At 65.7% G+C, this 26,266-nt stretch overlaps 1 protein-coding gene across 20 annotated transcripts in view; it reads right to left on the bottom strand.

The window, feature by feature from the left end:
* MYO18A (myosin XVIIIA) overlaps window positions 1-26,266 on the bottom strand; it is a 134,946-nt gene that overhangs the window by 31,480 nt on the left and 77,200 nt on the right. For 19 of the 20 annotated variants that reach the window (XM_044993900.1, XM_044993902.1, XM_044993901.1 and 16 more), the window contains 22 exons: window positions 25,980-26,190; window positions 25,417-25,559; window positions 24,187-24,287; window positions 23,650-23,713; window positions 22,861-23,005; window positions 20,521-20,532; window positions 19,050-19,223; window positions 17,779-17,869; window positions 17,116-17,308; window positions 15,729-15,815; window positions 12,954-13,095; window positions 11,976-12,135; window positions 10,586-10,772; window positions 9,417-9,654; window positions 7,171-7,280; window positions 5,715-5,780; window positions 3,246-3,374; window positions 2,360-2,503; window positions 1,903-1,992; window positions 1,574-1,693; window positions 944-1,055; window positions 474-601 (listed from right to left, as the gene is read on the bottom strand). In XM_044993900.1, the coding sequence (XP_044849835.1) occupies window positions 474-601; window positions 944-1,055; window positions 1,574-1,693; window positions 1,903-1,992; window positions 2,360-2,503; window positions 3,246-3,374; window positions 5,715-5,780; window positions 7,171-7,280; window positions 9,417-9,654; window positions 10,586-10,772; window positions 11,976-12,135; window positions 12,954-13,095; window positions 15,729-15,815; window positions 17,116-17,308; window positions 17,779-17,869; window positions 19,050-19,223; window positions 20,521-20,532; window positions 22,861-23,005; window positions 23,650-23,713; window positions 24,187-24,287; window positions 25,417-25,559; window positions 25,980-26,190 (2,847 nt within the window). The remainder of the gene's footprint in view (window positions 1-473; window positions 602-943; window positions 1,056-1,573; window positions 1,694-1,902; window positions 1,993-2,359; window positions 2,504-3,245; window positions 3,375-5,714; window positions 5,781-7,170; window positions 7,281-9,416; window positions 9,655-10,585; window positions 10,773-11,975; window positions 12,136-12,953; window positions 13,096-15,728; window positions 15,816-17,115; window positions 17,309-17,778; window positions 17,870-19,049; window positions 19,224-20,520; window positions 20,533-22,860; window positions 23,006-23,649; window positions 23,714-24,186; window positions 24,288-25,416; window positions 25,560-25,979; window positions 26,191-26,266) is intronic. The other variant, XM_044993895.1, reaches the window with a different exon arrangement.

The raw sequence follows: 26,266 nt of genomic DNA, 5'->3' as shown, positions 1-26,266 counted from the left end.
CTGCACGGCATGTGGAGACCACAGGCGCCCTCGGCTCATACATGGCAGGGCCTGCTGGGAACTGCCGGCTCAGCAAGAAGTACACACTCCATTAACGGTAAGGGCAGCGCAGGCCGCCACGTTGGCCACCGGGAAGCTAAATCACCGGGCACCTGGTGCGCTTGCAGGGGTGGTGTCACTGGTGCGCGTGGAGGGGGAGGAGAGGGTCACTGGTGCATGCGGGTGGGGGAAGAGGAGGTCACCGGTGTACCTGGGGGTCACTGGTGCGTACGGGGGGAAGGTCACTGGTGCGCGTGGAACGGGGAAGAGGAGGTCACCGGTGCACGCGGGGGGAAGGTCACTGGTGCGCGTGGAACAGGGAAGAGGAGGGTCACCGGTGCACGCGGGGGGGAAGGGGGATCCCCGGTGCACGGGGCGGGGAAGGGGGGGGGTCCCCGGTGCACGTGTCACACACCCCGGCTAGGCACACTCACTCTTCTCTCCTGCTGCCTCTTGCTCTGCTGCTCCACCTCCAGCTTATCCTCAAACTCCTGCTGCATGCGCTTCTTGGTGAAATCCACCTCGCGGATGGCTCGCTCGTACTTCAGCCGCCACTCGCCGCCTGCGGGAGGGAACCAGAGCCCCGGGCTGAGGATCTTTCATGAGCAGACCCCAGACTGGGCTTGCGGAGCACATGGAACAGGGTGGGGGGAAGCGGGGGTCTTGCTGCTGCTGCTGTCACATGTGCTGAAGGCGGATGGTGAGAGCCCCCCAGGGGGCGGGGGGTGACCCCACTGATCAGTAACCACGATGCCCTGAATGCAGGGAGGGAAACCGAGGCACGGCTCAGGAAAGTCACCTGCCCAGGGCGCAGAGTGAGCGGGGTGATGTGCCCCCGTGTGTGGAGATGGAGGGGAGCGGAGGGCAGGGAGCAAGAGGGGCTCCAAGGGGTCCCGGGGGGCACCTGAGTCATCGTCGTCGAGGTCCCCATTGAGTTCGGCCGCCCGGATGAGCCGCGCCTCCATCACCTCCATTTCCATGGAATCCATCTGCTTCTTCAGCGCCTCGTACTTGACCTGGGAGGGGGAAACAAGGCCCAGGTCGGTGCCGAGAGGCAGAGCGGGGGTTCGTGGGTAGGCACAGGGGGCAGTGCCCGACCGGGGGTGGGGAGCCCAGGCGGCTGGTGTTCAGGCACAGGGGGCAGTGCCAGACCGGGGGTGGGGGTGGGGAGCCCAGGGGGCTGGTGTTCAGGCACAGGGGGCAGTGCCAGACCGGGGGTGGGGGTGGGGAGCCCAGGGGGCTGGTGTTCAGGCACAGGGGGCAGTGCCAGACCGGGGGTGGGGGTGGGGAGCCCAGGGGGCTGGTGTTCAGGCACAGGGGGCAGTGCCCGACCGGGGGTGGGGGTGGGGAGCCCAGGCGGCTGGTGTTCAGGCACAGGGGGCAGTGCCCGACCGGGGGGAGCAGGGGGCACTGCCAGTGTGCGGCTGGGTGTCCTGCTCCAGGCTCCCACAGCCCCAGCGAAAGGAGGCTGCTCACGGAGGGAACAGTGGAGTGCGCCGGCCGCCAGCCCCCCTTGGACACAAGAGACCCTCACCTGCAGATCCTTCATCTCCTTCTCCGCCCGCAGCCGCTCGGCCGTCTCCGCATCCAGCAGCTGGGAGGCCGACTCACCCGTGTGCCGCTCGTCCGTCAGCTCCGCCGTGAGCTCTGCCACCTGGGGAGCAGCAGAGCCAGGATGAGCGGGCCCCATGGCCAGGGCGGGGGGAAGGGGCAGTGCCCAGGGATCGCAGCGAGGCGGGGCCTGGCCGCGGGGCCTGCACAGGGACCAGGAAAGGGAGCCACCCCTCTGCCCTGCACCCCCGGGCCACGCAGCGAGCCTGGCAAAGCAGCTGGCACCGCGCCCACGTGCCCGGCCGGACGTACCCTGCTCTCCAGCCGGTCGCTGCCCAGCCGCAGCTCGTTGCGCTCTCTCTCCACCTTCTCGAGCCTGCCCTTCAGCTGCTGGATCTCCTCCTGGAGCAGAGACGCAATGAGGGGGAGCCCAGGGCTGGGACAGCAGGCCCCCCAAGGCAGCAATGAGGAGGAGGCATCACCAGTCCGGGCGGCAGGGAGCCCAGGGTCCCCCCCAGCAGCAAGAACTGAGCTGTTAGTACCTGATGCCAGTTTGGGGGTCTGAGCCCCCCACGCCAGCAGGGCTGGAAGGGGCATGCAGGGGGCTGGGGCTGGGGCTCTCTGCGCGGCCTTTCCCGCAGCCTGGTCCGCGACAGGATGTCGCTTTCAAACCCAACCTTGGAGTGCACCCCCCCGACCCGGGGAGGGGGCAAGGGCCAGCTTCCCACGTGCACTCCCCTCCCGCGAGCGGCTGCGAGATCCTACGCACGTCTTTGCCGCGGATCTGGTCCTCTGTCAGCTGCACCTCGATGAGGGGCCGCACCGTGGTGAAGAGCTTCCACCAGGGCCAGTCCTTCACCCCCTTGTTCTTCTGGATGTTCTTCTGCACGCAGCGGATAGCCAGCTCCTGGATCTGGGGACAGCAGCCCGGGTCAGGGCAGCCCCACCCTGCACCGAGCGTCTCCAGCCGGGGGAGCCCAGCGCCCGGCTTCGCCAGGAGCAATCCCCGGGCAGAACACCGGGCCCTGGGGCCCTGGGCCAGCGGGGAGACACTGCCTGCCAGGGGCCTGGCGGAGCAGAGCCCCCGCCTGCCTGCCCAGCCACTCCTGTCCCCCTTCTTCCAGCAACTGCACCTGGATGAATCCAGGCACCCGCGCCCCACGCAGCCACCAAAGCTGCTCCTGCCGACAGCCCCGCGAGCTCTGCTTTCATAAGACAAACACGAGCTGACACAGCTACTTAATCTTAACGGAAGAGCCGCTGCCCCGCAGGCCGCACCCAGCCCCCTTGCAGCGCAGGGCTGCCAGCTTGTGGGCAGTGCCTCTGTACCCGTAACGTCGGCTCCCGGCTCCGGCGGGCTGCAGCCTGGAGTGCACAGAAGCCAGCAGGAGATACCTCCTCCTCCCCAGCCCTCCTGCACAGCTCCTCACGAGGGGGCGGCTGCCGGCACGCTGGGACTGCACCAGAAAGCAGGGGAGAGCAGGAGCAGCTCCGTCTCCTCTGCGGCGGGTGCCCCGCAGGCAAGCTTCCCGGGGGGAGCCCAGCTCGGAGGGGGCGGCGCTGGAGGCCGAGCTGCCCATTTTAGGCGAAGTCAGGCAGCTGTAAACGGGAAGGGGAACGTGGGGGGGCGGCAGGCGGGCTGCCCTGCTGAATACCTTTCTCTTCTTGAAGAGCTGGCGTGCCAGGAAGCCCCTGCACGCAGCCTGGAAGAGCGCAATGTTCTTGCTCGTTTGCTCGTCTCGCTGCTCCTCAAGCTTGGCCAGGGTCCCTGCCCGGAAAAACACCTGTGGGGGAGGAGAGCAGTGAGCAGAGCCCAGGGGGCAGACAGCAGTACAGCTCCGCGCCGTTCCTCACAGGCACCCGGCATCGGCCACTCTCCGAGCCAGCAAGCAGCCCTCAGGCAGGGCAGGCTAAGGAGGCGCGTGTACAGAGGGGAGCCGCGCAGCTGCCAGTACCAGGCAGAGCCGCCATGGTGACCGCATGGCACATGAGGCCAGAGGCTGCGCGGCCTTCCCCACTGCTCCCTGCAGCACCGGAGACAGGCAGCTCCCTCTGCCTCTCTGGGCAGCGCTGCTCCCCAGGCTCACCTCCCCGAGACCAGACTGCCCTGGGCTGCGCCGCCCCCCCGCCCGCCCCCGCCCCCGGAGTCCAGAGGCCCAGCCCTGCAAAGCTGGAGCCAAGCCGGGGTCCGGGAGGCAGAGCTATAGGAGTGACCCCCGCTGGGCTGGCCTCACGGACAGAACAGCTCCCCTGTCAGCTTGCTGCCTTCACAGGCAGCCTCTGCCACTGCCCTGGGCTACGGCGCGATCTGCCGTGCCGGGGCACAACGTGCAGCCAGAGCGCCCCCGGCCATGCTCCCGCTGGGGCCGCGCCCTGGAGATGGGCTGTGACTAACACAAGGTGGGTGCAAACGCCACGGCTGGAGCCTGATCGGGACCTGTGTGCTCTGGGGCAGATGCTGCTGTGGTGGGGAGCAGGCAGACGAGGGGGACGGACGGCTGGCTGGCTGGCGAGCAGATGGGGCGATAACCCGCCCCAGAGGCCGTGTAGAAGGCTGGTCTGCCAGGCCGGGCAGAGGTGGTGCAGCCAGCACTCCTTGGCCCTCGCTCCAGCGCAGCGTCTCCCATCACCTCCTTGCTCTGGGGGGCCCCTGGCTCAGGCCCCAGACACCCCCAGGTAACAATAACCCAGAGGAGTCACTGCAGAGCGAACGAGTCTGTCTGACAGCAATGGCTGCGATGCCCCGTCTGCAGACCTGGGGTGGGGGGTCCCTGGTGCTGGGCTGGGAGAACGTGAGATGTTCACTTCCACCCCCACGCTCTCCGAGGCCCCGGCTGTCTTCTCACATGAGCCACGTGGCACAGAGTGGCCCTGGGGGTCTGCTGTGCGGCCCCAGACCAGGAAGAGGTGCCCGTCCCTGACGGAGGCCCCCGCAGTCAGTGCCATGGAACAGGCCTCAATACCACATGGTCCTGGCACTCAGCCTCCAGCGTCCCCCGCTCCTGAGCAGGGGAGACCCCCCCCACGGCCGCTGGCTCTATGGCCCTGTGGCGCTACCGGCCGGGGTGGGGGGGACAGCAGGCACTGCGGCCGGGCAGAGCTCGCCTTCGGCCCCCTGGAACTCTGCGGGCGGGACGCACAGACCCAGCTCCTCCTGTCCCAGCACCCAGCGCGGGGAAGCCCGACGCCCGGAAAGACAAGGAAGCCTTTGTCTCCTGGAGCTGCCTGGCCTCCCGGCCCCCTTCCCACGCTGCACTCACCAGCCTGACCACGCTCCCACCGGGCTTCATCTGCCCCAGGCTCTGCCCAGAGCAATGCACCCCGAGAATCCCCTGCTCCCCCGGCCTGCCCTGACCTCATGGGTCTGGGGAGCAGGGCCCAGGCCGCCTAGTGCCAGGGCTGCCAGGCTCCAGGGGGGCTCGCAGGGGTCTGAGCTGCCGCTGTGTATGCTGGGGCCTGAGATCTTGCACGACTCGGCCCTGGGGCGAGATGGCTGCTTTCTGGCACCCCGCGCCCCCCCCCCCCATCGCCGTGCTCAGCCACTCAGAGCTGGGGGTGCCAGTGAGCAGCGCCCCACGCCCCCCAGGGCCAAGCAGAGATCCTCTGCTGCTCTCAGTACACTGCAACCCAACTCACACTTCCAGAGCAAGGGGGGGTGGACAAAGTCCCAGGGCCAAGCAGCCCTCCCCGCAATCCCAGCCCTATGCTGGGACATGGGTGAGAGACACGGACGCCTCATGGCTGCAGCCTGTGCCCCCGGCAAGGTGCCCGACGGCCCAGCTAGCAGACGAGGTTCTGGGAAGCAGCCGGGGCTGAGTGGCCAGGAGGAGGCGCAGTGAGCCAGCTTGCCTGGGCGAGGCTCTGCAGAGGGAGCAGCGCGTTTGTCTTGGTGCCATGTGCCCACAGGGACTCGGCCCAGTCTGCTGGGAGTGGGAGTGGCTCTGAAGTGCCGTCCGCCTGGCCGCTGCCCTGCGCCGCTCCCCCAGCACGCCCCACGGCCCATGGTGCATCATACAGCGTGTCTGTGACTGGCTTCACCTGCCCTGGTGCCGAGGGGCAGCGCAGAGCCCGGGACGGGGCCCCGAGGGGCTGGCTGGGAACGGCAGGAAGGCCGGGAGGCTTACCCGGCTCAGGCCCATGTGGTAACTGCTCTTCTCGAGGTCCAGCGATTCCAGCAGCTCTTCCCCAGCCTGCAGGGAAAGGGGGGAGTCAGCGCAGTGGCAGGGCGGCTCAGCTGCAGGCAGGCGTGGCAGGAGCTGGCACTGCTACCGAGCCCCGCTGAGAGGGCAGAGTAGAGACGCCCCTACCCCCCGCAGGGCACGTGCACTCAGGGGGCTCCCTCTCCCACGCCCAGGCAGCGTGCCACACGGGCTGTCTCCAGGGACAGCTGCTTGCTCCCCAAGCAGGCACGTGCTGCCAGCTCTGAGGTGCAGCGAGCGCTGTCCCAGCCCCAGGTCCCACGTGCTCTGCTAGAGGGAGGAGGAGGAGGTCACGGCTAGTCAAGGAAGCCTTTGTCTCCTGAAGCTGCCTGGCCTCCCAGTCCCCTTCCCACGCTGCACTCAGCGCATCGCTCAGCTTTCCTGCTGCCCACGCAGCCAGCGCCCAGCCAGCCTGGCCACGGGACACACTAGACGGTAGGCAAGGCTGGAGAGGGGCCGCTCGCCTGCCCCACTGGGATGTGCCAGCCCCCTCTTCCGCAACCTGCCTACGTGGTCCTGGCAGGCCACCTGCTGGGTTCAACCCTCTTCCAGTGCTTAGCGGTGAAGCAGGGAGCACGGCCCTCACTGGGGACCAGCGCGCAGCAGCCAGACCAGAGGCTTCCCGCGGCTCCGGCCTGCATTCCCGTCACAGGCTAGAGCCCTCTCGCGCCCGGGCGTTCGCACTGCTGCCAGCTAGACTCCGCTGCGAGCGTGGCAGGTCTTTGCCAGGCTGCCTGGCTGGGCTCAGGCCAACGGGGAGCCCTCAGCAAAACCCAGCCCCTGGGATCAGTCCTCTCCGCTGCAGAGCTCGACCAGCACCAATGGCCAGCGCGGAAGAGCCAGCTCCCCACTCTGTGAAACATGCTGCGCTGCGCTGCGCTCCTGGGGCTCTGCCAGGGGCTCTGGGTCAGCAAAGCCGCCCTGTGTACAAGGCTCTCCCTGGTCTCCCAGCAGCAGGAACCCCTGGAATCTGCCGCCCAGCACCGTAAGCCCCCAGGCCACTCCCTCTCCATCCTGGGCTGCAGCACTGCACCCAGACTGTCCCCCTTTCACAGCCCCCGACAGCTCCGGCCCTTCCCACGTCCCCATCCAGCACCTAGCGCAGGAGCCATGACAAACTACACGCCACTTGCCAGGACCAGAGAGGAGCAGGGGCACACGCCAGCTGCAGGAGGGTCAGCAGCAGCAGGCTGCAGGGAAGGCTCCGGGGGCACTCCGCTCAACAGTCTCCAGCATGGGCACTGCTGGGGGCAGCCTGGCCCGGGCAGAGGGCACTGCCCATCGCAGTCTCCATTCCCCCACCCGCCCCATGTCTGCAGGCAGCACCTGGCACAGTGACTGGGCACTGCCATCCTGCGGCCTGCCCGGCTCCGACACGCACCCGTTTCTCGTCCGTGACGATGTAATTCCGCCCGTGTTTCTTGGTCAGGTGAGGGGCCAGGACGTCGAAGCGCCGCCGGAACTCCGAGAAGACCATGTGATCCGGGTAACCTGGGGGCAGAGCACAGGAGAGGGGCATGTGCCTGGCCCCTGGCGCGGGAGGGCAGACTCGAGCCTGCAGGAAGGAGCTGGGTGGCGGCGGTGCACAGGCTGCCCCCCCCAGCCCCACCCGGAGCCCCTGAGCGTGGGAAGCAGGCCCCAGGCCCCGCTGCCACCAGGGGAAGATCCTGCCTGCCTGATGCGTGGCCTTGGAGCCCTCCCCCTCCAGCGGCTCTGGGCCTCGCAGTGCAAGGACAGTCTGGCAGCATCGCAGGCAGGACCCCCCATGCCCAGCGTGGAGGGCCACCCACCCAGGACATCCACACACTGGATCTCCAGGCTGCGCCTCTCCCCCAGCCAAGACTCAGCCACACGGCTGCCGCGGGCGCTGGCTTTTGGGAGCACCCTGCCGCGCACCCCAGCGCAAGGGGAGCGCCCTGCCTGGAGCCAGCCAGGCACAGGCACAGGCATGATGTGGCCCAAAGGGCTTGTTCCCTGCAGAAAGGCCAGTGGCAGAGAGGGGAACAGAGGGCTACACTACGCATAGCCACGGAAGTGCAGCCACCTCCGGAGTGGGACCTAGCAGCTGTTTCAGAGCAGCACTGGGTCCCCAGAGCCACCCAGGAGGGTGAGGGGCCCCACTGCAATCCTAGGGCAAGAGGGCAGGGGAGCTCCTGGAGATGCAGCGTCTCCTGCTGTGACTCGTTCAAGTCCCGCAAGGTGAGGCAGGGCCGGGTCACCGGACGGAGCCCAGCCTAGTGGCAGGGCTGGCGTGGCACACAGCGCGTTACCGCTGCAGAGAGCACCGGCACCTCGCACAGCATGCCGGTGAATGTGTCCACGCCCGGCCTCTCGGCCAACCATGCCACCCCAACAGCTGCCAGAGCCTGGCGGTTTTACGCAGCCCTTGCTTGGCAACATTGGCTGTGGCTTTCTGCCGGCTCCAGAGAGAAACCAGCCGAGCGCCTGACTTGGGGCGAGGGCTGAGGCGAGTGTGTGTAACTGGATCAAGTGACCAGGGATCTTATGAACAAACCCTGCTCTGGACTGTAATTAAATGTATGTGCAAAGATAGTGGAGTTGATGCTTCACATCTTAATTCATCCGCGGCGCTATCGATGGGGCGCGGAGCCCAGCACACTGAGCCAGGCGGCCGCGGGCCATCGATCCCGGGCTGTGCGAGCCACACTGATTTTGGTTCTGAGCAGTCATCTGGTTCTGAAATACTAAACACCAAGTCCAGGGCAGGATGTCTGTGCCGATAAATAGATGAGGTCTCGCTCTCTCCCCGGCCGAGCAGGGAGCGGCCCACCTGCAGAGTCAGTTCTAGCCCATTTTGTAATTAGGGAAAGGGGCTGAGCGCCCTGGAGAGCGAAGGCCTCTCCCCACAAAGCAGGCACAGCTGGGGGAGCGGCGCTGGCTCACCCGCACTCCTGCCGAGGGCCCCGCACCGCCATGGCCCAGGGGTCTCCTGTGCTCTCCTGCTTTGGGAGGCAGGAGCAGGCACGGCTCTGCAGTCCGAGCTCCCCGGGCCTGTCTGCGGCAAAGGGCAGGTGGGCTGTTCGCCCGGAGGTCGCTCTCATGGGGGCTCACAGGCACCCGGCTGACAAGGGCCAGCTCAGAGCCCAGAACCATGAGCGTGACCCGCTGTCTCCAGGGATAAAAAGGAGCTTGTTCTCCAGGAGCCAGGTCAGTTCTTAGCGCCTTTGCCAAGGCTGCCCCCTGGCATTAACTGGCCCCCTGCTGTGATGTGGGCCCCTGCCCCCCAGGAACTGAGCTGGGCCCCACCTCTCTCCACTGGGGGCCTGGCTTACAAGCAAGGGGACAGTCACGTGCCTCCTTCCTGGGGGGAGGAAGGGAACGCCCCAGTATTTACCTCTTCAGGGTCCACAGCTCAGAAAATTCCCATCTGGCTTCCCTGGTCCCTGAGGGCAGCGCCGGCCTGCAGAGCTGCACTGAGTGCTAGCAATGGGCAGAGGTGGGACTCCCCACTACCTGCCGTGCTGGAGGATCAGTCCCTGGGCCCCTCTCTGCAGCGTCTGGGGCCCTCCCGTGCATGCCGCAGTGACGCCCAGCAGGCTTGTCAGGCTCTGGGTGCTGCTCCCGCAGAGCAGCCCTGGGCCCACCGCCCCGGAGCAGAGCACAAACCTTGTCGGTACATGCGCAGCGCGTCGAGGAGCCGGGAGCCCCGGACCTGGGCCCTCAGCAGGGACACATCAAGCTGCATGAGCCCCGCCTCACAATGCTCCCCGTGCAGGTCCAGCTCACTGCTGCTGATCCGCCGGGCCGCCAGCCCCTTGGGGTCCCCGCTCCAGCCCTCCGCTTTGGGCAGGAGGCAGTGCACAAAGTGGATCTTCGACTTCTTGATGGTGTCAACCAGAGCATCCTGGGGGCGGGGAGAGGATGGCTCAGCCTGGGCGAGCCGGGGGCTCAGGCACGGCCTTCACCCGACGTGGCAGAAGCTGGGGTGAGTGACCTTGGGGCAAAAGGAGCAACTGCCCCTAGGATCAGTCCTGATCCTGCAGCTTTGTCTGGGGAGAGCTAAGCCCCTGCAGCTGGAGTTTGCTGCAGAGCGCATGGGGCCGTCAGGCTGGGGGGGCAGGGTCACTCTAACCCCACCGGGGGCGTTACCCAGCACCCGGGAGCGTGGGCTGGGCCGTGGGAGGCTGCCCGAGCATGGAGTGCTGCACCCAGCAGGTCAGATCCCCCAGCTCCCACATCTCTGCACTGGGGCTGACCAGCCAGTCGCTCGCTTTCTAACCCTGCGCACGCAGCGCCAATGGCAGATGCTGGTTCCAGCCCAGCACCAGGTGGCAGCGGCAGCTCCTGCAGGGACCCCGGTACCTGCTGCCCAGGTTACTGGGGCACGGAACAGAGGCTGTTCCAGCCAATGTAAATGGACCCGATGGCAGAGGGGACCACCACCCCTCCAGGCACACGGCTCCTCCGGGGCCCGCGGGCACAGGGGTGCAGTGAGGGGGGAGGACCAGGGCAGCCCTGCCAGCAGGAGAAGGGGGAGACGGGCACCCACGGCCTGGCTATTTGGGCAGGTAACTTCAGCACTGGCTCCTGCAGCCAGACCCACGAGCAATGCGTGTGACCAGCGCACGATGTGTGCACAGGCGACAGTGCGACCCGCAGAGCCCATGTAAAGCAGCGGGGCAGGAAATGGGTGGGCCATTGGCTGGGTGCGGATTCCCGCGGGCTCCTAGTTCCATCCCTGGCTGTTGCCCGCCTGTGGGAGAATGGCCCCTGGGAGCAGGGAGGGGTCACTGGCGCTGGCTCTGCTGCGCTCAGGCTGCAGCTCACGCACTCACCACTTGCAGCTTGATCTGAATGCACAGCGACTTCTTCTTCACCGCGGCCACCCCCGTGGTGAAGGTCTTGCGCATGCTGGTAGCCCTGCGCAGGGCCAGCTGGGACCCGCCTTCCAAGCCGGCGATGGACCCCGACAGCACCATGGCCGCGCCGGCCCGGCCCATAAACAGGCTGCTGATGATTTTCCTGCCGTCAGAGAGAGAAGGTGACCAGCCGCCCCCTGCCACGGCCCAAGGAGGTGATGCAAATCCAGCTACACAGGCCGAGTGTGGCCATTCCCGGGCACCGCACAGGGCTCAGCGCCAGGGTCTCACCTGCCTGGGGAGTGAGGGATTGTGTGTGTGTACCCGCTGTCAGCGTATCACCGCCTGTTGTTCTGGGTTGGCTGAGGAGTGCACATTATCCCCCATAACCCCCGGCCCAGCTGAGCGGAGAGCCTGGGACGCACGTGAGCAGAACTGGGCAGCCGGAGTCCCACCACGCACTCGGGGGGCAGGCAGCAGCAACCCCAACGGGAAAGGCACAAAGCCAGCAGAGAGGCATCTGCACGGGCACTCGGAAGGGGGGCTGACGAAGCCCAGTGCTCCCAGCCAGCCCAGCAGGACACCTCTGGAAGATTTAAACATGGCACCCCCCTGCACTGACAATGCAGAGAAACCCCCCTGCAGCCCAGACGCCGGACAGGGCTGGAAGCAGAGGCTTCGGCCGCGGTAGCACTGCGCACACCTCTCACGGGAGAGACGGCTCAGGCATGCTAACTCTTCTAGCCGTCCCTGGCACGATCATATCACTGCTCTCGCTGCTGGCTCAGCTCCACAGACCCCGAGGCGAGTGGCGCGGCACTGGGACATTACAGGCATCGATGCCCGAGGGGGATGGGAACACAGGGGTCACCAGCCCTGAGGCAGAGATGAGTAATTCACAGGTTTGCAATGAAACCAGGACTCACTTTCCAGAGAGCCTCCTGGGGCCCTTTAAACCAGCTCTGTGGAGACCGGCGTGGCTCAGGACCACGGCCCATGCGCCACACCACACGCAGTCTGTGGCGAGAGGCCATACGCAGCCCGCTGCCCGCAGTGTGACCCAGCCAGGGGGGCAGAATGGTGGAACGGGCCTGAGAGGTCACCCAGCCACTGCAAGCACGTTGCTCAAAAGAAAGAGGCTGTTTCTCCCCTGCCCGGCTGCCAGGGCATGGACCAGCGCCCAGCCACCCCTGCTCAGCAGCTGCTCCTGGGGGACTGGAAATTAAGATTTTGCCTTTCAGAGAGCGTGAACCACCCCGGCAGAGCAGCCACGCCAGCCTCCCCACTCCCTGGGGCCGTGTCTTGTGCCCGCTGACCCCAGGCCCTTCCCCCAGCCAGAGCCTCTTACTGCACAGCCGCTGCTTACTTCTGAGAGTCCTGCAGGAGAGCCGCGGCGTTCTGAGAGGCTGGGTTCTGCCGGACGTAATGCAGCCAGCCCGTGGCGTCGTACTCCACCCAGTTGGTGCCGTAGCTGTGACCCAGGAAGAAGTGGCGGGGCTTGTCGCTTCGGAGTAACGGGCTGTGGCCTGTAGGGACAGAAACCCCATTAGTGAACCGGTCCCCAGCGGGGCCAGAGTCCCCCGCAGGCCAGGTACCGAGAGGGAGTCCCTGTCCTGGGCCAAGAAGGCACAAGAGCAGTGCTCCCTCGAATCTGTCCCACCCACGTGCGGAAGGAATTTTGTTATGTGCACCAACATGGAGGCCACAGGATTTCTGGGGCGGCAGGATAGGCACCTCTCCCCTGGCCCCAGCAGATCTGGGCCGGGAGAGGGCTGCTCCGGCCACGCCACCCCGGCAGGTCCAGGCCCCAGGCTGAGCTGGGGCCAGGGGAGGGGCAGTTTGGGGGCTGGGTTAGGTGGGGGCTGGGGGAGTGGCAAAGCCCACACACAAGGAAACAGAGGCTAAAACTCTGTGCCAGCGAGTCTCTGAGCCCAGGTCAACTGGTCCGGGCTCATGCTGGGGGGCGCAGAAGTGTCCGCTCGGGCTCTGGGCCCCTCCCCGGGTCTCCAGCCCGAGCCCGTGCACCCGTTGGCTATTGCTAGCCCTGCAGCACGAGCCTGGGGTGAACAGCACCGACCGCCCCAGCAGGCAGAGCTGCCAGAGCTGGAGAGCAGCCCTAGGCACAGGACAGGAGCCTCCCCTGCCCCATCTCCTGCCCAGGTGCCCCACCCTCCCCTGGAGCCCCTGGGCCATGGCTCCTGGCACGCACGGGCCACCCGCGCTGTACGGTTCCTGTACGAAGGACACAACTGGACTGAGCCTCACTTCGGCGCGAGCCCGGAGCGGGGAGGGGAAGGGCGCAGAGGGCCTGGCTAGGCCTGCGGAGGGCTGGCTCCCCCCTTACCTTCCTTATCTCCCTCCTGGGGCCCGTAGTAGGCGAAGAGCCGTTCCAGCAGCGTGTCCTCGTTCCCCGCAGGCTGCAAAGCCTCCTCCTCCAGCAGCCACAGGAGCCCACGGGCCTCATCCGTGCGGGCCAAGGAGCGCACCTGCAGAGACGGTCCCAACCGCACGCATCACCCGAAGCGTGTCTGCCGCCCCCGCTGGGCACCCGGGGCTGGCAGCACGCGCCCTGGCTGCCCTGCGCCGAGAGCCCCCGGAGAGGGAGAGAGGTGCCGAGGGTGGCTATGCCCCAGCCCTCGGGAGTCTGGGACACGCTCCCCAGGACCAGTCAGAGCCCCGCGCTGAGTAACACTTAATAGATTCTTTGCAGAGAAAGAATCAATACTTAATACCCGAGCCAGTAAAACACACGTCAGCCCGGAGCGTTCGCACTCAGCCACCGACGTGCTCCACATCCAGAGACAGGCAAAACCACCGTGCAGAGCTCCGAGAGATGCACCCACCACATCTCAGACCCACGCTCTCCCACTCTGCCGCTGGCTGCTCCCCTGGCTTCTCACCGGGGGCCTCCCTGCTCCATCAATCTGAGCTGCCAGTCTCTGCACGCACGGGCCTGGGCGCAGAGTGAAGCCACTCAGGTTACTCCAGGAAGGCAATTCCTGCCCTGCAGGCAGGGGGCGCTCGGCTCCCGTGGGCTCAGGGTTACTCGATGGCATGCGCCCCTGGCTGGCTCACTGCCCTGGGCCTGCACTCCTTTCACTCCTTTACCACGTTGTGGCATTTACTATCGAGCCTGTGGCAAGATCTCCGTGCAGGGAGAGTCGCTTCCCCGAGTGTCTGCTGGGCCGGCGGGCAGGGCTGCTAACGCAGCTGAGCACTCTGCCTCCTGGCGCTCCCTGCACCGCAAGCCAGGCTACACGGTAAGGTCCCCCTGCCACTGCCACCCTGCGGATCAGCCTGGCTGCCTTCGTCCCTCCCATCCCGGCCCCATGGAGCCAGCGCGCCCCAGGCAAACTGCTTCTTCCCGCTGACGCCAAGCCCTGGCCCTGCCCGTCGAAGCCCTGCTGGGGAAGCTCTTAGAGCCGGAAACGCCACTGGGTCTCCCTAAGCTCCCTGACACGCCAATGGGCCACAGGACCCTTTGCTTTCCAGCCTGTGCTGTCGCGCTGCGCTGTTCAAGTGCTGCTCAGTCCTGCCCCAGAGACAGCTGCCTTTCAGTGCCGGGGGAAGTGACCCTACGCAGTCAGGAGGGCAGGCCCCCATGTGTCTCCCGCACTCAGCCCACCAGCTCCTGGCAATGGCGCCCGTTTCCCAGGGAGCTTCCAGGTAACCCAGCCGCACTCTCCAGCACTGCCTGGTGATCAGGGCAGGGCCTTCCCCTGCCGTAGTCACCGCTAGCGGGGAGGAGAAGGGCCCTGGCAGCGTTGGTCTGATTCCGAAAGCTCCATGAACGACAGCAATGGATCGGTGCTGAACTCAGCCCCTCCGTCGCCAGGGGAAGTGGCAGCAGCAGCTCTCAAGCCTGCTGTTCTCCTGCTTCTTCACTGGCCGAGGCATTAACAGGAGAGGTAATTACTGGTGACACGGCCCCACCGCCCCAATCTCCCCCCGCTTGCCTTGAGCCGTCTGCCCGGCACCATCGCCCTGCCCAGCACGCCGAGCAAAGCCGCCCCACGGCAAGCCCCAGCTCGGCAGCAACGTGGCCAGGCTCCAAGGGAAGCGGGGCCATTCCCAAGCTTGGGCACAGAGCGCTGGGGACGGGGCTGAGAGAGGTCTGGGTCTGGCATATGGAAGCGCAGCAGAGAGCAAAGCAAGGGGGGCTGAGATCACCTCTCTTCCCCCCCAGACACTCCCAGCAGAGAGCTTCCCTCAGGGTGACCCTCAGCCGCCCACCCCGCAGAGCCGCCAGCAGGATGCAGGGAACCAAAAGGGGCAATGGAAACAGTTCTCCCACCCGAGAGCTGGGCGGTCTGGGGACAAGTGAGGGGAATGCCGGCCCCACGAGCTGACGCAGAGGCCATGGCCCACCCCAGAGAAGAGGTCAGACTGGGAAGGGACGAGACAGACTCTGCCTCCCCGCTGAGCCCTCCTGCCCCAGCATGGGGAGGGCCACCTCCCCGACAGCTCTGCAGACATCAGGACTAACTGCATTCCCCTGACCTGGCTCTGCCAGCACGTGGGCAGATCAACGCCACCCGGAGCAGATCAGAGCAAGCCCCTGCTAACAGCAGCCTCCCCACCCAGAGCCAGAAGCGGCTCGCTGTTAGCGCCAGGTAACCAGCTAGATGAGCGCGGCTGCTACCGGGCAGCTCCCAGCACAGCTGCAATCCCAGCGTGTGACACTGGAGTTAACTTGGCATCTCCCCACCAATGGAACCCCAGGAGTGCATCTGCCAGGGGACTGAGGGGTCTCCTCTGCATGCAAGCAAAGGCAGCAGAACCTCCTGCAGGCTTCTGGGTGCTGGTGACTGGCTGGGATCCTCTGGCTGGGTTTCTACTGGGTGTAGCAGGAACAGGGAAACACCCTGCTTTGGAGGGGAGCTTGGAGCCACGGAGCCTCCCCTCACCCTGTCTGCGCACAAGAAACCTCCCAGGTTCCCCTGCCCAGCCCTGCCAAGATCCGGCCCAGAGCAAAGTGCAACTCCCTGGTCACTGCTTAGCCAGGGGGCCCTGCAGAGCTGCTGGCTCAGGGAGCAGGTGGTGCCCTGGGCCTGGAAAGGAGCTTTCGACGCAGGGGAGAGGAGAGAAATTCTTGCCATGAAAGCGGGTGTGTGCTTACCAGTGCTTGGTGTGAGGCTTGGTCTACAGTGGCTACAGAGCCAGAGGTACTGGGCTCTATGTCATCTAATGCAAGCTCTATGCTTTCCTAGAGAGGACGGACAGACGAAGGGTTAGTGCCTGTGTGACTAAAGATCACCGTTACGGGACCCAGAGCGGGCCAGTCAGTACATTAGTCTGAATAGAATCTACAGGCCATTAGACCACAGGGGTTTCCCTGGAGACCCCCAGTCTCCCTCCCGGTGCACAGGGGACGGGTTCGGTCAGCCCACCGCCCCGGGCTGCTCAGCTCCGGAAGGGGAGTCCCTGGGGCAGGGGAGCGGGGTCACGGCCCTGGCCAGTGTGCACGGGGGGGACCGGGCTGGGCTGTAATCACACCCGGGGGGCACTGCCGTGTCCCCCAACAGGGAAGGCAGAGCAGTAACCAGGCAGCGTGCCAGGTGTGAAAGGAGTCGGCCCCCTGGGCAGCGCAGGAGGCAGAGCGAGAGCTCCCAAGGCTGGGTCACTCCTCCAGGGCGATGGCAGAGCAGCTGCCGCCGGGGTGTTTGGAAGGGGCTGGGAGAGAGCCCATGGTCCCCAGTGAAGTGAGGATGGGGGGAGCCATCTCAAACAGACGGGGGAACTGAGCCTCCAGGGTCTAGCCAGTCCTGGAGTCATCACCAAAGGGTGGTGCCTGGGTCACAGACACCAGCACCCCAAGGAGCTGGGCTGAGACCCAGAGCCAGGGGCAGGAGCAATGACCATCCTGGGCTGGCTTCTCACCAGGCCCTCGCCCCAGAGAGCCCTCCCCAGCCTGGGAGTTCAGGGGTAGCTGGGCCGTGCACACAGGCAGCGCAGCAGAATGGGCGCACCCTTCCTATGGGGGCACTGAGAACCCGCCCAGCCGGGAGCAAAGGGGGCTGGGCCCAATTAGCCCGACCTGACTGGTGCACACGGCTCCCCTCCCACCCTGGGGAGTTTGCCAGGAGCCACCCCTCCATCGCTGCCAGGGGTGACTGCAATGCACAGGGCTGCTAGCAAAGCCACCAGTGCCCAGGACAGGGCCAATGGCAAACGGCCTGTTCCCGGGGAAACCCCTGCTTCAAGCAGCACCAGATTCAGAGCTACTGATTAGCTGAGTCCTGTCTAGGCGTGACTGCCCGCGTCACCTACAGGGTTAGAAATCAGCTGGAGTCTAGTAGGTGCTAGAGCAGAGAGGAGACAGCAACACAACTAGCTAAGGAAACAGCCTCCGCTGCCCCTTCCACGTGCCCTGGGCAAGGTCAGCGCCCGCAGGCTTCTCCGCAGCGGGGGGGCTCTCCAGTCCCTCGCTGGGCTCCTGCCGTGTCTGCTCCAGCTGGGGAGCAGGTCTCTGCCACGGGCCGAGACAGGGGATCCTCAGGCAATACCTCCTTGTATCTCTCCAGCTCTTGAGTGAAGGTGCGCTCGTGGAACAGCGTCTGCAGCCGCTCCTGGGCGTAGTTGTGGCACAGCTCCTCAAAGCTGGCCCCGCGGCTCTGGTTTGCCAGCTCGGGGTTCTGGAAGCCTGGGGTGTCCACAAGCATCATGGAGCACAGGGAGTGCTGGCTGGATTTGAGAGCCCTGTACATGGGGGAGAGAGGGGCTAGGGCACGCAGGCTCCATGCAGGGCCTCGTCAGGAGCAACGGCTGCAGCTCCAGAGGAAGACAAAGGCCCCGGAATGCCCTGGCTACACGTGTGAGGTGAAGCACTTCCCCCAGCGGGCCCCTTTCCTGGCACCCGGCTGCCCTAGGGTAGCGCTGTCCGCTGGGAGCCTGGGCCTCGCCCCCGGCCCCGGAGCACACAGCGGGACGGCTGCAGGGCCGGGAAGGAGAGCATGCCAGGTGAGGTCCCGTCCCCGAAGGGGAGCCTACACGGGATGGAGCACGGACAGCCAGGGCGGGATGCTGAGCTCCAGCAGCAGGACAGCTTGGTGCTCCGGGCTTGGCCAACGCACAGGGGGCCAGGGCGGCTCCTCCCAGCAGGGGGAGCGAGGCTCCTGCCCCACCCCCCCGCACTGGGTGCTCGGCTTGGCCTCGGCGCAGGTGCGTACCGGTTCAGCAGCGAGATGAGCAGCGTGAAGAGCTCTGAATACAAGCCCGAGGCCAGGCCTTCCAAGCACTCCAGAGCCGTCAGCCTGGAGCCTGGGGGGAGAAATGGTTCCAGAGTGAAGGCGACTGCACCCTCCCCTGCAACCCCCCCCCCATACGCTGTGCGGCTCAGGGCCAGGGCAGGACCGGCTTGGGGAGCTGGGGCAACGTCTAGAGCGCGGGGGGGACATCAGTGCTACACCGGCTCCCCGGCTGACGCCCTCTCTGGGCCTCTGTCCTTGCCTGTCGGAAGAGGGTAGCGACTCGCAAGGGCCTGGATCCCTTGATGACCTCAGCGGGAGCTGCTGGAAGCGGGCAGCAAGCAGTGGCTGGTTTGGAGGAGGAACCTGGGGTAGGACTGGGGCCCGTCAGAAAAGGGGGTGGGATTCGGGGCCCTCCGCTGTTTTCTGGGCTCAGACCGTCCTGTGTTCTTGTCCACAGCTCGGGCGGCTCCGTGCTGGGCAGGGGGAGAAGGGGAAACCCAGGGTTCAGCATCTCCAGTGAGCAGAGCCAGGTAGCCTGGGCCGCAGCTCCCACATCATCACCCTCCTTGCAACCCGAAAGCAACGTGCTTCCAAAGTGACCCCTGGTAACAGCCGGCAGCCCCAGAATGCCTGGGCACGGAGAGGAAGGGCAGCTCAATGCTTTGGGTGCTAGCCTGGAACTCGGGGACGGGGCCCGATCCCCGCTCTGCCAGAGACTGGCTGCATGGCCTGGGGCAGTCACAGCCTCCCTGAGCCTCGGCTTCCCTCGGTACCAGGGCAACAGCCCTGCCCTGTGTCTCCCGGGGCTGGGCGGCTACAGGCACTGAGGACTGTGACGTGCTCAGACGATGGGGCCCAGCTCAATACCATTCAGAGATTCATGACAAGGAGATGATGGGGTCCAGGGGAATCACCCTGTCTGAGGTGCCTCACAATCCTATGTGTTGATAGGGCAGTGCTATTACCCCCCATGGGAACAGAATCCAGGGAGGCAAAGTGACATGCCCAAGGTCGCACAGGCAGTCTGTGGTGGAGCAGGGAGTTGAATGAATCCAGGTCTCTCAAACTCCGGGGCAGTGTCCTAACCACGGGCCCATGCTCCTCTCCCACTTGGCTAGCTACAGACCCAGGAGGGCGTCAGCTGCAAAGGAAGGCAGACAGGCTCCGTGCACCTGTAGGAAGTGGCATCACCTTGCTCGATGCTATCGGCTGACACCACCCACGCTCCATGTGCGGCAGCAACCCAGTACCTGAGCCATCTCCCAAGCCGGCTTCCTCGGGCCCCTGGCGGAAGGACGTGGATCGTTGCAGGCTCCCTTTGGGCTGGTGCTTGAAGACAGATGAAGACAGCTCCTCCAGGCTGCAGCCCAGCAGGTAAGCAGCCTTCTGGGCCCACTCGTGCCGAGCAAACTGCTTCCTCCCAGCTAGCGGGGAGGGAGAGAGTCTTAGTGCTGGGAATGCAGCCGGTTCCCCGAGGGGCTGTGGGTCTTCGAGGGACCAGGGGCTGTCTAGTGTCAGGGGCATCCCGACCCAGGCATGGGGCCGGCGGCAGGTGTCCTCAGAGAACAGCAATGCCGGGGAAGAGATTCAGTGCAAGACAAAGCAGCAGCTAGGAGGAGCTAGGGAGCGCAGGAGGGGACGCGTTAGTGTCAGGGCTCGGCGCAGCCAATCCCGCTGTGCAGCCTGGCCACTATTCACTCCCGCAGCTCGAAGAGCTCGGTGCAGAGCAGGGCAGACTGGGCCGTAAGGAACACGGAATCAGGAGTTTGAGGAGAGGACACTGGCGCTCAATGGCGGAGGCCGATGGCGGAGACATGCCGCCATGCTGGGATAGCAGAAAGGTGCTCTCGTGTTCCCAGCCCAGCCACAGAGCGGCCACCCGGCAGTGCCCCGAAGCCAGGGCTCCACACAGTGCCCGCCTGGGACGGAGGAGCCACCTCTGCGGTGGGGGATGAGCCCGCTTCAGTGCAGGGCGACGCAGTGCACGTCCCTCCCCCCCGTGTCAGGGAGCTGCCCTGGATCCTGGCTGGGCTGTGTCTTAGGGCGCCTCTTGGAAAAGCGGGAGGAGCCGAACTCCCAGCAAGGCGCTGGGCAGAGCTCTCGCTGCAGCTCTTCCTCCAACAGACGCCCCGGCTGCCCTGGGGGATGGGAAACGCAGGGACACTGAACCCGAACGCCCCCGGCTGCCCTGGGGGACGGGAAACGTGGGGACACCTGAACCCGAACGCCCCCAGCTGCCCTGGGGGAGGGGCAACGCGGGGACACCTGAACCCGAACGCCCCCGGCTGCCCTGGGGGAGGGGCAACGCGGGGACACCTGAACCCGAACGCCCCCGGCTGCCCTGGGGGAGGGGCAACGCGGGGACACCTGAACCCGAACGCCCCCGGCTGTCCTGGGGGAGGGGCAACGCGGGGACACCTGAACCCGAACGCCCCCGGCTGTCCTGGGGGAGGGGCAACGCGGGGACACCTGAACCCGAACGCCCCCGGCTGCCCTGGGGGAGGGGAAACGCGGGGACACCTGAACCCGAACGCCCCCGGCTGCCCTGGGGGAGGGGAAACGCAGGGACACCTGAACCCGAACGCCCCCGGCTGCCCTGGGGGAGGGGAAACGCGGGGACACCTGGCACCAGGGAAGGAGCCGGGGACACACAGGGAGAGCGAGTTAATGGGTAACACGTGGAACACAGCGGTGCGGAAGCAGAGAGAAAGGAGGCTTTACCTTCGTCGGTGTCTGCATTGCCAAGGGACGGCATGCACCATGCAAACAAAAACAGGGGTTAGAATGCAGCGGTGACAGCTGCTGCCAGCGAACACCTGCACTGGGTGGAGGGGCCACCCCTGGGGGGCAAGCGTGGCAAGCCAACGCACACTGGCACACACACACAGAGACACGGAGATGCCACCTCCCGCCGGGACCCCTCCTCGGAGCCAGGCAGCCACAGAAGGCACACGCCAGCCCCCAACCCAAGGCCCGGCCCCCATCTTTCCACTCGCCTCCCTGCCCCCCATGCCAATCCTCTGCCTGCTCTCACCAGCCCCGACCTGGGGCAGGTCTGGGCCCGCACAGCCCCATGCGAGGTGGCACTGGGGCCCCATGCAGAGTCGTCAGGCCGGAGCCAGCGAAGACCGCCGCCCTGGGAGCCTCCCATCGACAGGGCAGCCAGTGGGCCATGCTCGCAGACAGACGTGCTCTCTGGGCCCCACGGCTCGGGAAGCCCTGAGCTTCTCTAGGGCCATCCTGGAACCTTTCCACCTGGCCCCGCTCTGCGTGGCTCAAAGACAGACCCTCCCGCAAGCAACTGCCCATGGAGCTGCTGGAACGCGGAGGGCAGCATATCTAACCCCAGCTCCAGGGCACAGCGGGGGCAAGGTTGGGCCTGGATTGAGGGCCGGCCCGTGTACCGAGGGGCTGTGAACCAACCTCATGGGCTGCCCTGGCTGCCAGTGGGGCAGTGGCAGTCACGCCACGGGGGATGGTGGGGACACCGTAACGTGGGCCCTTCTCCCCCTCTCCAGCAGGGCCTCTGTCTGCTTAGTGACACACCGCACGGATAAAGATCACCTTCACGTCCCCTGAGCATGGTACCTGGCAGAGCAGGATCTGCAGCACACAGTGATTGAGGCTGCTCCCACGCAGACCCTGACTCCACTCCACTCCCACCCTCGCCACCAGTGCCACGCTGCCCCCTAGCTATTAATTAACACCAATGCCGGGGGTCTGGTCTCGCCCCAGGTCCCCTCCAGCTGTGGGATGTTATGACATCACCTTCCCCTGCCCCCACTGCAAAACAGCCCCTGTGGTGCAATGTCTGAGGGGCCTTGCCCGGCGGTGCTCTCTGGGCTGTAAAATCCAAGCCCTTCTAGTCACAGCAGGAACCTCTGGGACACCCGTCTCAAAAGGGAAATCCCAGGGCACCAGCGGGGAGCAGACGCCAGCGTGACCCACCGCCCTCTGACACTGCCGGGGGGACGGGGCGAGAGCGCGGGCAGACAGACTTCCCCAGAACTCCACCTCGCAGAGAGGAGCTGCCGCAGATGCGACCCAAGCCCTGGAAGCTATTCTGGCCCCTACCCCTCCTGGTATCTGACATGGCCCAAGGCCCGGGAGAACCCCAGCTCAGGGAGAGCGGTGTGACCTCCCAGATCACGACCCAGGCAAACCCAGCAGCTCTGTGTCTCTTCACACGGAGCCCGTGGCCCTGCACTTGCACCAAGTCCACCTGGGGCTCTGCCTCTCTAGGCACTCTCCCAGCTCGAGAACTGGGCCTTCCAGCCAGTGCCGAGACACAGACCTGGCCAGAGAACCTGCCGCATGCCCTGCCAGGACAGCCACAATACACCGGGCCTATGACCACAGCAGCCTGGAGGGGCTCCTCAGAACTAAGGTCTGTGCAGGACAGTAGCAATCACCCCTGTGGCCACGAGGCTTTCCCCGAGCCAAGGGCTGGAAACCCAAAGATCTTCCCAGCACTGCTGCCTCAACTCAGGACAGGCCTCAGATCTGCTCTGCTTAGCCTCAGCCCCACCCCACGTGTCTCTCCTGCAGCAACCCAGCGCCAGCAGCAGCACACCCGTGCTGGGGCTTCCCTGCTCCCTCCCATTTTGTGGGGGAGGGAGGAAGCTGGGGAACACTAGGGCTGGAGCCAGGGCCGTGCAGCGTCCCCTCCCTCCCGCCCCCAGTGTGTGGACAGCCTTGCACAAGGCCCTGAGGTCAATGGTGAGCTGGTGATTTCCCTTGTGAATGACGGGGTGAAAGCTGGGTGGATCAAGCACTGGGGATGATCCTGGCCTCAGAACATGCCCAACGGGCCCCTGACCCAGTGGGTGCAGCCAGGCAGCGCCAGGTCTCAGAGCACACAGGGCTGCCGAGGGGGAAATAAGGAAGTTCTACTCAGGGCTCACTAACCCCCAGGAGTAGTTCTGAGAGAGCCGCCCCTGGGCACTGACCCGCCCTGTGGGGATAGGCCTTTCAGTGACCTCTCGGGAAACAGCCGTGCAGTTCAGACCGGCAAACCTCGGCTTATGGAAGCGCCCAGGGAAGCTCTGAACAGTTCGTTACCTTTGGTGGCTCCTGCGGCCCCCAGATGATAGATGGCCCCCAGGACAAGCCAGAACGCCTTCTGCTCATCGCTGGAGATGCCCAGCACCTTCATGGCAGCCTGGAGCTTGCTGAATTGCTGGGCTGCCTTCTGCTTTTCTTCCGGCTGGAGAACAAGGGAACACGTGCCACTGCCTCAGTCAAAGGGGTGGCTTTTCTCACTGCTGGCTAACAGCCACCTGCTCTGGGCCAGAGCTCCAGGCCCCGCCCTGCTCCCCTCACCCCAAGGGCAGGTCTGCATGGATCTCTGCCGCCCGGGGTGCCCTGGAGAGTACCTGGGCCAGGGCAAAGCAGGCGTCCCCGCAGAGGTCACGCTGCCCCCGTGAAGGACCGAGCGGGGCATCGGGCACATGCAGGGAAGGCTTTAGTTAAGCTTTTAATTAAAAATCTACATCAAAGGCTAATCCTGGGCTCAGGTAGAGAGCAGAAGAGTAAACAGATGGAGCCCAGGCGACGCAGAGTCCATCTCTCTGGGAAAGGCGGAGGCTTCGCCGTCACCGTGCTGCGTCGCTCCCTGGGAGCTGGCAGGCAGCAGCAGCCCCCAGTGGACCGCCCAGGCCCCCAGGTCTCTGCAGCTGTTCTAGCAGCCCCGCGGTGACTGTCGGCCTTGGACTGTCATCCGAGGACCCCCCTGCTCAGCCAGGCCCCCAGGGCCCAGCCCATGCTGGGTCAGGCCTAGGGAGGTGAGACCTGCCCATGCAGGACTGCGCCCTTGTAACACCAGCCCCGCCCGGCTCTGCCCTGAGTCACCTTGGACAGTGGCACAATCCCAAACACGCTGGTCTCTGCTAAGTGGCTGAAGTGAAGCTCGGTTCTGTGGGGATAAAACACAGCGTTACAGGGCCGGCCTACGCTGACAGGCCCCACGCCAGGGCCAGGTTCCCCCGAGGCCTGATTCAGCTCGGACATGCAGGCTGATCTCTACACACCAAGCCCTGCCACAGGGCACTGAGGCAGCTTCCGGGACCCTGGTCTCTCTCTCTGACCCCTGCAGGCTACATGCCTGATGGGGCAGCCAGCCCACACCATGCCAGCTGCACTGCAGGCCCCGCTCTGGCCCCTGCCATCTCCATGACCTCACAGAGACACCCATGGGCTTGCAGCCCCGTACCCAGAGGGCTGAGGCTGGCTCTCAGCCGTGGGCGAAGCAATTCTTGGCAGAGGAATGGCTGGAGCAGAGCTTAGAGACCCGCCAGCGTTCAGACCGTCACCACAGCTGGGTGCAATGGACGCCGTTGCCAGGGGAGGGCAAGAGGCAGTGATGGGGGCAGGTGGCGCAGGGCTCACCTGAGGGCATTGTCCGTGCCAGCCAGCAGGTAGTAGAAGACATTGAAGGTGGCCTCGTTGGCCGGCCGCTTGGTGACCCTCAGCTTCTCCAGCAGCATCGTCTGGGGACCAGAACGGAGACATTTGGGGCAGGGCTGTGGCACACTGCCAGCTGCCCACCGGCCAGGCAGCACCAGTGCAGGCCGAGCTCTGCTCACCAGGGCTGGGCCTGCTGCAACGGCAGCCCAATGCACCGGGCTCTGCTGGCTCCTTACCCCCCAGCCTTGCGCTTTCTGACTCACGGGCAGGCAGGGACCATCTCTGGGCTGCCTGTGCCCAGCACCATGGGCCCTTCAGTGTTATCCCAACAGACACAATCAATTACACCCAGCCTGTCTCTAGCAGGGGCCCTCCAGCTGCCTCAGTGAGAGGTGAAATCCCAGTCACACGCTGGGTGCCAAGCCTTCCCTGGGGGCTGAGCTAGTCCCGCCTGCCCGCCAGCGGCTGCCTCTGCCCCATGCCCAGGGTGACGCTGAACGCCCCGCCCAGGCCAGGGTCGCTCTCCATGGGCGGCAGCGGATGAGGTCAATACAAACACTGGGAAAGCGACAGACTCTCTGAAGCCTCCTCAGCCTCCCTGAACCTATCTGCCCTCAGCTGATCAGCAGCTCGTGTTACACGGGCGTACAGAGGCTGCGCTCTCCTTACCACACTGGTGCCAGCTTTTATGGGTGGTGGAAGGGAGAGAGACGCCTTGTTACTGGAGACTAATGAAAGGAACTCAAGGCCACCTGCGAGGGGCCTTGCCACTAGCTGTGCAGTGCTCCAGATGTGAAGGAAGAGGAGCACCAGGGAACGGGGCCAGTCATCCCGGCAGTGCAGCTGCTGAGTGTGGGGGTGAGCACACAGCTCCCTTTCCAGAGAGAGCCCAGGCAGGCACCTGCCAGCGCCAGGCTCGCCCCACGCTGAGACCAGCAGCGGCAGCTTCAGCTCTGATCTGCAAGGAGGGGAGTGCAATCTCCGGCCCCACCGGGCCCCTGGCTTCCTGCTGAGCCTGCCAAAGGCAGCTCCCCATTTGGGCCAGCGGGACAGGCCACTGGTCCTGTTAGGAGTCACGTGCCAGGGACAGCCCCAAGCTCTGAGCTAGGTACCAGGTCCCTGTTCTGTGCTCACTGCCCAGCGCCATTCAGGCCCCCCGAGCCGTACACTCAGCACACCCCGTGCGTGTTCTTCCCCTCAGCCCCTTCGCACCTGTATGGAGGCTGAGGCCACCTGGCCAGCCTGATCGAAGTCCAGCGAGACGATCTGGGAGAAGCGAGTGGCATTGCCGTTCATGCTGGTGCTGCTGTTGCCAAAAGCCTCCAGGATGGTGTAGAGCGCCTGCCACTTCTCCACTGTGGGGACACGAGCAAGAGGGCGTGTGCACGGCCAGCCCCATGGCCCAGAGGGCTGTGTGAGTTACAGAGCAAGTGCCTCTGTGCCCGCGGCGCAGGGACAGAATGGGCGGCAGCAGGGCAACCTCGCCACCCGGGGCCCCCTGCGCCGCACTAGGGGGAGCAGTGCCCTTGGTCTGAGCTGTGCTCCCCAGCTCACGCCCGTGGCCAGGGACCCAGAAAGCAAGCCCCCCAAGCAACGTGGGGCTGGCAGGAGCCAGCAGTGCTGCAAGGGAGCCCTCTAGCTGCCCCAGAGAGCTGCTAATAACCCGCCCGGGCCAGGCCTTGGCGAGAGCAATGAAGGGCCCATCCAGGCTGCAGAGGTCGGCAGGTCAGCGCTCTCCTGTCACCACGGCCCGGCCAGCACTGCTGGGCACTCACCAGAGAAGACCTTCCCCGTGCTGCCAGCTATGGTGGCCAGGTACTGGATCAGGTGCTGGCAGCAGGCAGTCTTGCCACTGCCGCTGCTCCCCAGCAGGACGATTGACTGATCCTGGCGGCTCATCAGCATGTTGCGGTAGGCGGCCTGGGCCACGGCGTAGATGTGTGGAGACATGTCTTCCCTGCGGCACCCTTTGAACATGTGCATCACCTGGGGAAAGCGCAGGAGGCTGGGGGACCTAGCGCGGTGCTGGGTGGGCCAGGTCACTCCCCCTCCAGCCCACGTG

The sequence above is a fragment of the Mauremys mutica genome, chromosome 19, assembly GCF_020497125.1.
Source record: "Mauremys mutica isolate MM-2020 ecotype Southern chromosome 19, ASM2049712v1, whole genome shotgun sequence".
Lineage (NCBI taxonomy): Eukaryota > Metazoa > Chordata > Testudines > Geoemydidae > Mauremys > Mauremys mutica.
Note: the sequence above shows the minus strand (reverse complement) of the source record. Positions and strands in the feature narration are given on the sequence as shown.